At 38.5% G+C, this 12440-nt stretch overlaps 1 protein-coding gene across 1 annotated transcript in view; it reads right to left on the bottom strand.

Moving 5' to 3' along the window:
• The window catches only part of ccdc146 (coiled-coil domain containing 146), a 45680-nt gene that overhangs the window by 1108 nt on the left and 32132 nt on the right, over positions 1-12440 (bottom strand). Inside the window, exons 18-21 of the mRNA XM_053314137.1 lie at positions 4866-4976; positions 4567-4704; positions 3851-3976; positions 1350-1472 (exon numbers count right to left, since the gene is read on the bottom strand). Coding sequence (XP_053170112.1) covers positions 1350-1472; positions 3851-3976; positions 4567-4704; positions 4866-4976 — 498 coding nt within the window. The remainder of the gene's footprint in view (positions 1-1349; positions 1473-3850; positions 3977-4566; positions 4705-4865; positions 4977-12440) is intronic.

The following is a 12440-nucleotide window of genomic DNA, read 5'->3' as shown; positions in this document are numbered from 1 at the left end:
TAACATGAGTTAATTCAAGTTGCATTCATCTGGAAGACTTTTCTACAAATGCAAAAGAGAACGAATGATTTGCTTAAGAAGCCTTGGTGTTATGTTTTGTATTAGTCTTGTTGTGGTTGCCAGGCAACTAGCGGAGACATCAGAAATGTGAAAACCTGTTGTTTTCACATTTTTGTTGTGGGTTAAACAAACAGGATGCTGATTAGTAAGTTGTAGCCGTTTCCCCCTGCTCACAATCTTCATGCTAAGCTAACACTAATTACCTCCTGGTGCCCAGGCGTGAGAGTGGTATCGCTCTTCTCATTTAACTGTTGGCAAGTGAGTGAATGAGTATATTTCCAAAGATGTCAGACTATTCCTATTCTAACATCCGTCCCTCTCTACCACCTGAGCTACAGCTGCTAAATAATTGAATACAGTATATTTTAACTGTGGCAGAAAAAGTTCTCCCTTCCTCTAATAAAATTAAAATATGGCTTGTAAAATACTGACAGTGGCTCGCAAAATTGATTTGGACTCAGTATGGCTGATGGATCAATTTGTAACCATGGCGGAGTCGTGCTGAGAAAAAGTATGCCCTCGTCCTCATGACACTACAGTCATGCCTTTGACTTTCACCTCACAACAGCATGCAAATGAACTGAGCCTAAATCTCACAGAGACTTCAAAGAGATGGCGATTTTCTCATGCATATGAACAGTTTATACTCTGGCATGTGATCTAAGGAATGCACACAAAACAATGAATACTGGCTTTGAATGCACAAAAAAAAAGATGAAGCATGAACTCCCAATAAATAAACAGGAAACATCATATTTCCTCTTTTTAAAGTTCACAAAAACACATTTGAAGGAAAAAGCTAAAAATGGATGATTAACGTCAAGTCCAAATGTAGAAATATGCAATACGGAGTAACATTCAACTACAGATTCTGAATGTTTCTTCCCATTCTTTACTTATTGTGGTGTCTTTTTGGGCTCTCAATGGGAATAAATCGGGTATAACAGGCTGCAGACAGCTGGACGGGTTTCAGACACAACTGATCCCTTTCTTTTGTAGACAGCCTCTACTTCTGTCTGCCCTTCATGTTCTGTGTTTGTGTGCTTCAAGATAATACTACTCTATTTCCTGCCTATTCTGTGTGTGTGGAGGATCACTCACTGCCGTCTCAACCTGAGCATGTTCAGGTATACAGCAGCCCTTTTGTGCCTCAGAATATTAATCGATTCCTGCTGTGTGTTTTGCCCGGTGCCACTTCTTTTCTTTGTCACTCCTTCTTCTTGTCTTGCCCCTCACTGCTTTAATCAATTCCTGAGCAGTGATCTTTGTGTGTGTCTGTATTTCTTTACCCTTTCTTTCTCCTCTTTGTCCCTTTGCCTCCTCTTCTTGTCCCGGAGCATCCTTCTCCATTCCTCCTCTATCTCAGCATAGAGCGGCAGGCCCTGCTCCAGCCGCCGTTGGCACCTGTCCATCTGGAAACACAGGGGCAGCGCGAGAAACATTCACTTTGCATTCCTATCACTCGGTCCACTCTGCACTTTTTTGGCCTGATTCAATTCAAACTGCACCCAAAAACAGATGGTCGTATTAGTGTCAGAACTTGGGCAAAGTTATGCATCTGCATTTTCTACTTCTACAGTAGCTGTGTGTAAGGCTTTCTGCAGGTGTACATCAGCTGCAGGGGCTCTTCAGGTTATTAACACATATTTCTTGAAACACTTCAAAGACGTTGGAAATCTGCTCATTTTTAGTACTCGTATTCTTTATTGAGACAAAAGGCTGTTCAAATCACTGCCCAAATTCAATGTCTTGCTTAAATGATGGCTTAGCCAATGTTTGTAATTTTTCTCTTAGATTCACAAAACCCATTGTGCTTGAATACACTATTCATATTCTGCAAAATAACAAAACAAAAAAGCAAACATAAAATGACTGATTATGCTTGTCATTTCATATCTGAATGGAAATGGATGATTGGATGTGAAGCTTGCAAAGCTGCATTTAGTGTTGTTTAACTCTCTCCTTCACTCTGTACTCAAAGGGGCAGAAAGGTGTTGGAATTAGGAGTGCTTAATACTGAAAAAGCTTGAAACTACCTATGTACTGTATGTCATTTTTGTTAAGTAAATAAATATATACTTATAAAATAGTACTTTTCTGTTGGCTAAAATAAATACGGTAGTGTAAATAGTTTTTGTTCAGTAATTATGCTGGCTATGACTGTTAAAATTAAATGAATAAAAATGTTTCCTTAAAGCTGCCTGAATCAATATTATTAAATAAACGATGGATGATCTACTCTGTATAATGTGAAAGGTATAAATCGCTTCATGCCGTTGCACCCCAGTACTTAACGGACCTTCTCCATGTTTACCACCCTTCACGGGACCTGCGCTCCGCCGACTTGGGCCTCCTGTCCATCCCCCGCACCAGAAGGCAAACCTTCGGGAGCAGGGCCTTCAGTGTGGTAGCTCCTACACTGTGGAACTCGCTCCCCCCTAACATTCGCCCAGCACCAACTCTGGACTCTTTTAAATCATTGTTGGCTAAATGTGTGTTTTTTGTCTGTGTTTCTGGTTATTGTGAAGCGACCTTGGGTTTCATGAAAGGCGCTATACAAAATAAAGTTATCATTATTATTATTATTATTATTATTATTATTATTAAGGTATTAAGGTCACTCATAATGATGAAGCCAAAGAGAGTAATCAACCAAGTTCCTCAGCTCATTGTTTTGGTTTTCTGGCCTTCAACTTTACTGTTTTAGTTCACTCTCACAGATCTCATCAGTGTCATTAACATCTGCAGCAGGTCACTGTTTTCAGTGAAAGAACTCTGATAAACCAAGTGTACACTACCTGCCCACTACCAAAACAGCAGATAAAGATGGCAAATAGTGGGGAATTTAGCAGCTAGATAGCCAAATATTACCCGCTGGTGCAGACCCAAGCAGAGCTAAAAAGTTGTCTTGTTTGCAGATAGGAGATAGGAAATAAAAAGTAAAAAGGTAAATATGCTATACAGCAATAGCATGAATATGCAGATGTGGATTTAGCTTGTGTAGGCAAAAGTACAAACACAAATATTAGCTTTAAACATCAACAGAAGAATGTTGCATAACTACATGTAACATTGACAACAGCAAATTAAGACGACACATAATCACAAGGAGTTTAACTTACCGTGGTTGTGATTTGAGTCTTTTGAACAAACTAACCCCAACCCTTTTTTTCAACAGTTTATGACTTGTGGTACAAACAACAACAATGGAACTCCTCTTGGTTGCTATAGATGCAGATATGGATGTTCATAAGTGGCTAACCACTAGCTTCCCTAGCTATTTCTCAGTTCCAGTAAACAAACAATATAAGTGCACAGGTACAATCTGTTTCAGTAAAGTCTGCTGACATCAGGGTCAGTAGTGCCTGTGAATGCTAAATATAGTGATTCCCTGATGCTTTCATTTCCTGTATTAGTCTTAATTCAATTAAATTCTTCACTGTTTCTTTTCTTTCATTAAAATTGTTTCATTTTTATGAAAGATTTTTATCTCATTTATGAAAACAAATTATTGCTATTTTGTCCTTCTGTGTCCTTGATTTGTTTTACTGTGCAAATAATCAAAATAAATGGGTTTCAAGCGAACACTGGGACATAGTGAGAAATTATTTAAAGATACTTTTCGCTGTCTTCGATCGCGGTCAGTGGAGAGTGACAGGAATAATGGGAAAGACAGTGGGGACGCTGAGGGCAGAATGTGGAATGATGATTGCAGGTAGGACTCAAGAATTCACATTGTTGTGCACTGTGTGTGCCGTGATGGCATGAGCGACCAGGGACCACCTCTGACCTGGAGCTCTTTCTCTTTGATCTGTTGCTGGAGAGACAAAGAAGCGGCTTGCTTCATAGCCATCTCCGCAGAGACGGCCATCATTTGGTGACTGGTGTCGATTATATGAGATCGGAGCTCATTCAGCTGGAGGCAGATGACACACACACAAAAACACACAAACACACACGTAGATTAGCTAAATCTGTACTTCTTACACTGATTTGGGAAAAAAAACCCACTGTGTTGCAACTAATGTACATTTTGTGAAGCTGATGATTCAGTATGATTCAATAAGAGCTTCCTGCTACACACTATAATGCAATTCAGTAACTGTAGCTCTGTGCACACGTTTGACATTTTACACTACTAACAATTTATGAGACAAATAAAGACAGCCCGCAAGAGAGAAATATAGACAGCAGGTGAGAGTAAGACACATTTGTAATGCTCAGTGAACTCCTTCATGCCCACTCTGCGGGGCTCCTCACATGGACCGCACATGCTCTGCAAGCAATGTGTCAGTGTGTTTATGAAGGGAAAGACAGGAAAGACATTGAAGTGATTGTAAATGGACAGATAAAGAATACAACAATTGCCTTTGTGTGTGTGTGTTATTCTTAGTCTATATTCTTTTTTGGGGAAATGTATTTTTGTCTGTATTATCCAACGAGTGTGATTGTGAGTTAAGCCTCCTCTGTGTGTGTGTGTGTGTACTGTAAGTGGATCTTGTCTACCTTCTTTGCCAGTGACAGTCTGTCCTGTTGGCAGTTGTCCGCCTGCTCTCTGAGTGGCTTCGACAGTCGGGTCACCTGGTCCATGAGGAGTTCTTTTTCCAGCAACTGCCTCTCACGCTCCGCTAGATTCACCTCCAGCTACGTGCATAGAGACACGCACATTTTCACCTTTCAAACTGTTGCAATGTTTGCTTTAAAGTGGTCTAAACAAGTTTAAGGCATCATTAAATACACAGCATGTGTGCAGCTCCACTTTCACTCACTAACACACATTAACCAGCTGTAATGTTACAGTGTACCTGCTCAATCTTCTTAACCAGTTCCACAGTTGAGGGGTCTGTGCCTGTTAGCTCTTTGTAATCAGCTGTTCGATTTAGACCCTCTAGAGTCTGATCTCTGGCTTCTGACAACTGAGAGACACAAAGAATTAGAGGATGAGAGAGGTAAATACAAAGTCGAGAAAAAACAGTGCAGATAAAGTGTATTCACTTACACAATATAGGCATTTATACTGTACATGCAGGCTAGACTGTATTCATCAAGTCACTGTCATTGATGTCTCATAATGAAAATAATGCCAGTAATTTCCCACAGGACAGCATACTTCACATAAATGAATGTGTATACATACATTAAAACATAAAAGCAGTCTGCTACTGTCTGTTTTTACGAGTGCCTTTTCCTCCAGGCATTCAAGACACTTACTGAACTGAGGATTTAAAAAAAAAAAAAGGAACGCCTGAGACAGGTCTAAGCTAAATGCAGTGCCTACTGTATATAGGAGCTATTTCCCGCTAGGTGACAAGTCACTGACAAAGTGTGATAAGAGAAACTTCTTCTTTTTTTTTTTTTTTTTAAGTGCTACAGGAGCCCTCTAAGGGACTTGGTTTTTAATTTTTTTTCACATTTTCTGACATCTTTTAAGACAGCAGAAATAAAATGTGAGGTAAGGATACACAAGAAAGCACAAAGGAGATGAGTTAAAAGAACAGAGAGAGACAAAAGGCCTGCTGGAGGACAGGAGAAGACATTAAAATTAAGTGAGGGGAGAGCAAATGCATTTTAGATTCTTGCCGTAAGCTGACATTTTTATTCTAAAGGAGTGTTTGATAGGATACTTCTGTGACGTACATTGGCTGTTATGAGATTTGCTAATGCTGTGATTTCTTCAACCATCCAGACTGCCTTGCCACCCTAAAGAACAGAAGAAAAAGAGGCCAAGTACCAAAATCTAGTGCTGAAATGGTAAGTTGATTCATTGATAACACTCAACTTAAAATCCTGAAGTTTCCAAAAAATACCAACTACTACATGATGAAGTTTCAGCAAGTCCTGTATGATTGCATTTGAAGCCATAAAAATAAAAAGTCGGACAGAGAGGGCAACTTACAGTACAGATAATATGCACTGGCTGATGTAGAATATGTGTGATACTGAGAGACAGTGCGGAATAAAGTTATTCTCACCCTTAAGAGACCCATAGATCTTTCTATGATTCATGGAAACTGTATCAAACTGCATTAACAGATTTTTGCTAAACACAAAACTGACATTTTTGAGTTAATAAAAGTTGATTTAACATTAACATTCATTGTGAGTCATGGTTCTGATCATGTGATAAATATATAAGTCCAATATTCACGCTCCTTTTAGCTCTGCTTTGGTCTCCACCTACTCCTCAAGGAACTATGTGGTTCAATAAACAAAACAATGAGCTGAAAGACGCTAAAACACCTCATACAGTTGGTTGATAATTATCTGTGGATTCTTTTACATAACCCTCCAACATTTATTAATACAGAATGATTGATTGAAGAAGCTTTAGGGGGTTAACTGAATGATATTTAGTGAGCTGTTAATCCACAAAAAAGCTGTAAACTCTGGGAATTTTCAAACTTCTCCACAATTTTTATAGACTGAATTAAAGAAATAAACTGATTAATGAATGCATAACGAAAGATCATTATGCAAAACAGAAATGATTATAATATTTAGTATTTAATGTAGATTATAGAGACAAAGACAAATAAGACAAGAGGCTGCTTGAGCTGAAAAAAGGGACTGCAGATGGAAATGAGCAATTACTGTAACTACAGGATCTCAAAAGGGAAACTAATGCAAACATACCCAATGGGCCCATTACAACAGAATAATCATAGTCTATATATAAAAATATATGCAGCTGAGATAATCAAGGCACAATCACAGGGACCGTAAAAGAAAAAAGACATAAGCGTAAAATAGAAAGGAGGGGGAAAAAAACGGATTGGATGATAGAAGAAAGAAAAAAGTGAAAAAAAAGAGAACACATGAGAAAATATTAATAGATGCCTGAGGAGATCGGAGCAGGAGACACACAGAAAGTGAAGAAGAAGTGATGGGATAGCCAGCAGAGAGTAAAGACAGGAGTTGGGATGAGCTGAGGAGAAAAACAGGGTGTGGAAAAATGTTGGACGCAGGCGGTCTGACCTCACCTGACCTGGCTTATGAAACAGCAGCTTTTCTCCACCCAACCATACGGGGTGTGTGTATGTGTGTGTACGTACATGCACCTGTGTATGTTTACGTGCCGGTATCTGCTGTGAAAGTGTCAGGCATAAAGACAGCGTGGAACAAAGTGATGATTCCCATTTCCCCTCCCTTCATGGACAAGATTAATGAGGCCTCTCTCATGCAAACAGGCAGCGAGCCTGATTAAAACAGACTTTAAAAGCTGTTCATAAAGCTGCCTCTCCCTCAATGTCATATGACTTTGGTTTTAACTTAATAGTATGCCTGTCATGTGATTAAAGAAGGTGTTTGTGAGGCTAAAGTTACAGATACTCAAGTTGAAAAAAACAACAACTTGAAAGGCAGAAAAACACAGTAAGCAGCTGATAGACTGAAAAGCAGAGATGCATTCAGAGAGACTGATAAAAGACTGATGAGGAATACGCAATGAAAAAAGGAAAAGGAAAGCAGAAAAGAGCACGAGGGCCATTGTGAGAAAATGTTGGAGAGATAGGATGTGAAAGCAGACAAGAAAATACAGAATTAGAGACAGACAAGAGATGGTGAGAAACAGGAATTGTGGCTTGCAGAGAAAATGCCTGGCAACAAAACATCAGCGGGAGGAGTTGAATGCACGATTGGATAATTTCAAAGTCCAAAATCAAGCGACAAAGCCGGAAAAATTATTCCATTTATCTTCTGAATATGCAAAATGAAGAGCACCGAACTGTAAATGATCATACCAGTGACACCACAAAAAACTGAGTGGGGGGGGGGGGGGGGGGGGGTCTAGCTAGCATTAGAGCGGACTCTTATTCAGCACCCAATCACAACATGAAGTAACATTCAAAGTCTCAACATCGTGCTCAAATCACAGATGGAGGCAACAGTTAACATGAACTGAAATGATAGTATATTTTAGCTTTATATTGCACAAATTAAAGTTGAGCTGCCTTATTAACCCTTTTAGATCACATCCCCAATCATATTATTCACCTATTTAACGATATATACCACAAGCAATTCTTCTTTCTTCCTGTAAAACTAAATATGATGTGTGGTTATGTAGGCTTGAACCAACCGATTTCAACCAATAATATCATGACGTCCACCCATCAATCAATCAATCTTAAACTTTTTAGCGGCACAGAGCTTATGTCTGTAATGACACGCCCACTTTCCAACATTCTAATCAAATTCCTCCCAACTTTATGCCCTGCCTGTCTATCCTGCTTCACTTAGAAATATGTCATGGGTTAGATACACTAAAAATGCCATTTCATTTGGACTTTAATATTGTCAGTTGGTAAAGAAATGTACACCCTCTTATCATGACATAAAATCTATTAAACTCTAAATGAAGGCCTTCTTTTTGGGAATAACAGCTTTGACCAAATAAATACACATTTCAAAGCAAACACCAAGGAGATATATATAGATTCCTTAGCAAAGAAACTTAGATTTATATACACTTGTACTTATATAATGATCATATAATTATTGACGAAATCAGAATGGAGACACCTGCAAGTGCAATTAAGATTTTTTAATTCCAAAGCTTTAATGAGGATGAACTTTTTCAGACACCAGTATCTGCAAATCCCCAACTGAGCCGAGTGTGTGCCCAGTCCTCACTTTTGAGTCTGATTGATGTGTGTTCCGCCTTCATACATAACCACTCTGAGCCATTTAAACACTACATGATGGATGTGGTACAGCACTTCTCTGTCACTCTCCTTCTCCTCTCGCCGCTCTTCAATCAATCTTTTTTTTTTTCTCTTTTGTGCCCTTGCTCTTAACATTTTTCTACCCGTCCTCTCCCTGTTGTTCGTATGCGCTGATGTTTGTCTTTCTCTTTGTATTCATCTGTCTCTGTGTCAGTGTCTCTGTTCTGCCTGCCTGCCTGCCTCTCTCTGTTTTCTTCATCTGACAGTCAAAGAATAGCTTCTTTCTTGGCTCATGAATGCTGTAAAGCATTGTACATGTGACAGCATCCACGCAGAATACAATTTGCATCTAATTTACATTATTTCAGCTCAGTGAGTAGTTAACATGATGTCTTAAAAACCCACATAATAGATGGCACACTCCATGATTAATAGTATACTAATAAAAAATAATGACCTTATTTATATACCACATGCCAAAATTGGGTTACAAAGTGCCTCACATGACAAAAGACAAAAGGGACAGATCAGTAAAGCAGAAAGGTCGGCAAAGTAAAAACAGCAGTAAAATCATAATCATAATAAGGTTATGTAAGGTTAATTACCAGAATGTGTGGACAAATGAGCTCAACTAAACTTTCATAAGCCCCAAATGAGGAATAAATTTTAATTTGGTTTGAAAATATGCATTTTTAATATTGTCTTCTTCATTAGAATTTAACTGCACATCATATTTAAAACACATAATATTGGTAAATGGATTCACACTGTTGGTGTCAAATTGAAGCATTACTCCAGAGAACACCCATGTCAACTGTTTTTCCTTTGAGTGACTGAATTCATATCTGCCTCACTGCTGGTGAGTGTTCAATTATGGAAAATAACTAATTCATCACCTCATGGTACCTCATGAAATTGAGCAAGCATTGATTACAAATTTAAGAATATACAAGATAGGATATAGTCATGTTTTTAGATGGGATTTAAATGATGATAATGATTCTCAAATCATTTAACAGCCTTCAAGACCCTGACAAACAACAGCCTTCACTTTCAGTCTCTTACTGGTTTGCAGAAACAGTAATAAATTAAAGCTCCTGCATGTGGAGAAGCTCAGACTACACACAGTCTCATAAGACATTAAAAGATAGATAATGAAGGTCATATGTAACCTTAGATGAAATCAGTAATTGGATATGATTTGGAGTTACCATTCCCATACTATATTAGCAGTTAAGGTGGACAGTGTAAAAACTTTAAGAATGCAAAGTTAATTGGAACACTGTTATAAATCGACATTTTTAATTAATAAGATGTTTGAAGAAAATAAGTACCTCAATAAAACATGGAAAAAGTAAAATCAATTATAAAACGGGAAATGAATGAAGAAACACCAGGCCTCATGTTTTAGTTGGTTGTGGTAAGATTTGTTTGTGCTGATTCATTTTAGCTAATAAAATCACAATGTCAACTTTCTTTTTAAAGCTTTTTGTGTAAAAAGTGAAAAAGCCAAAGTTATTTTTTTCCACTTGAGATCTGCTGTGTGAACTTCGAGCAAAGCTAACTTCTAGATGGTCTTGCAAAAAAAAAAAAAACCCATCATTGTGTAGCGGTGTGTAGCGGTTGAGAGAGTAGCGGTTGAGAGAGGTTCGATTTAAGAGGTGAGTTAACAAATTATGTTTAAGAACTGTAGCGTGATGTTTCTCATACACACACACACACACACAAAATTCAAATTACAGCAAGTCTCTGTTTACTTTATTTTCTGGCTTGCTCTCTACCAGCCTGCCTTTAGTCTCTCACGTAAAGTTCACATACACATGCACAGATAAACACACACACATACTGTCTATCAAAAGCCACAATTCACAGAGGGATTCCCCATGGTAATAAGTTTCAGACAGGTTGGACAAAGACTTAAGAGAGGGACCGACAAACAATATGACTCACCACCATGGGGACGGTGCAATATTTTATCAGCCTCACCCTGTTATAAATCTCACTCCATCGCCCTGTGTGTGTGTGTTCTATAAATATCTCTATGTTTGTGATATTTTGCATGCATGTGGGTACGTATAACGCAAGTGTATCTAGTCATTAGAGGACTGTTGAACACTATTTAGATGTTGCCGCAAAAGGCAACGTGTGCAATGAAGTGTATGCACCTGTATTATGTGTTAGAGATGCCGACGTGCCAGCAACTCATAAACAAGTAGTAAATCCAAAATTCAACGCCAACCCCTGTTTATTTTGTGGCAATTAAAATTCCTTAGAGCAAATGAAAGCCTCTGAGTATATTGAACTTCAATAGTCTCACAGATGGCACGATCTATCTCTGTCAAAATTCCACACCAATTTGAAAGGGGGGGTTTGTCTGCAATGAGCAGATAAACTGGTAACAGATGAATACAAACACACAATATATATGATAAATCGACAGAAAGGCAGTTGCATGGAAATTGAATTCGCGTGGAGAATGAATTTGCAAAGAGAATGAATTGGGCTGACAAGCCTCCCGCAACAGGAGACACCCCTTTGATTCACTTTTTGCACACAGGGGAGCTGGACGGTTATACGAGGGAAAAACAGCGATTTAGAAGATGATTTGCTATTTACACAGGAAGGACGGAGAGGATGTATGGAATGACTGGGTGGTTGAATGTATGAATAGATAGATGGGTTGATACACTCATCAGGGATGTAAGTGTTGATTGTTAGAAAGTTGCGGGAGTTGCCTGTGCATCCAAACAACATTAAGAGTCTAAAGCAAAACTGGCAGCTCTGTGAGGCTGCACACCTGAACACAGCAGTGCTTTGAGCTAAAGGATAACATCAGTATGCTAACTTCCTGATGCTTAGGTTTCATGTTTAACTTGAATAGCTCAGTGGATTTGCTAATTAGCACTAAAGTTTGATCTGATGCTGCTGCTTCTTGATGATGATACTACATGAAAAGTTAATAATCATCATTACAAATATCCCAAGGGGAAAATCAATTTCCTTATCAAATATCATTGAATAGTTTCACTCAAAATCACAAATGTCAAGCTCACAGTGGCACTGTAGGAAGAGTCAGAGGATAATCAAAGTCAGTAAAATTAATTCTCTAGGACCATGAACATCTCTACAAAATTGGCAATGCATAAAATAGTTGTTGAGATATCACAGTTCTGATAAAAGTGGTGGACTGACCGCGAGACTGAGATATCCATCCCTGAAGTCAGGCTTAATTAGAGGGAAGGAAGGATGGGAAAAAGGAGTCTGTTGTATTTACAGCCAAATGCAAGGTCAAACAGGAAGGGAAAAAGAGAAGGGAGGATGAATAAGTAGAGTTACTTCCAATTAGACAAAAATCTTAATAGTTCATGGGAATTATGGAAGGAATGATGGTCAAACAAAGGCGAGGTGCATTAGGTGAAGAGTCCAAGAGTGAAAGCATTCCTGATGATAATGAGAGAAAACAATAGAAAATAAAAGTGAAATGAATTGGAAAGCACCACAGAGGCCCATTGTAGCAAAAAAAAAAAATGATAGCAGCAGCAGGAGTAAACAGATGGAGGAAAAGGAAAGGGTTGTTATTTATTTATTTTTACAAAAAGCAGCACATGGTGAAGTCTATTCCAACTCTGTGTTCATCCAAAAGAGCACGAGATTCAGTTGAGAGGAGTCTGGTCCAGCAGCATGTTGAAACCAGTCACATTGATACTGTGCAGCAAC

This window comes from Scomber japonicus, chromosome 23 (genome assembly GCF_027409825.1).
Source record: "Scomber japonicus isolate fScoJap1 chromosome 23, fScoJap1.pri, whole genome shotgun sequence".
Lineage (NCBI taxonomy): Eukaryota > Metazoa > Chordata > Actinopteri > Scombriformes > Scombridae > Scomber > Scomber japonicus.
The sequence above is the reverse complement of the archived record's forward strand: the minus strand, read 5'-3'. Positions and strand labels throughout refer to the sequence as shown.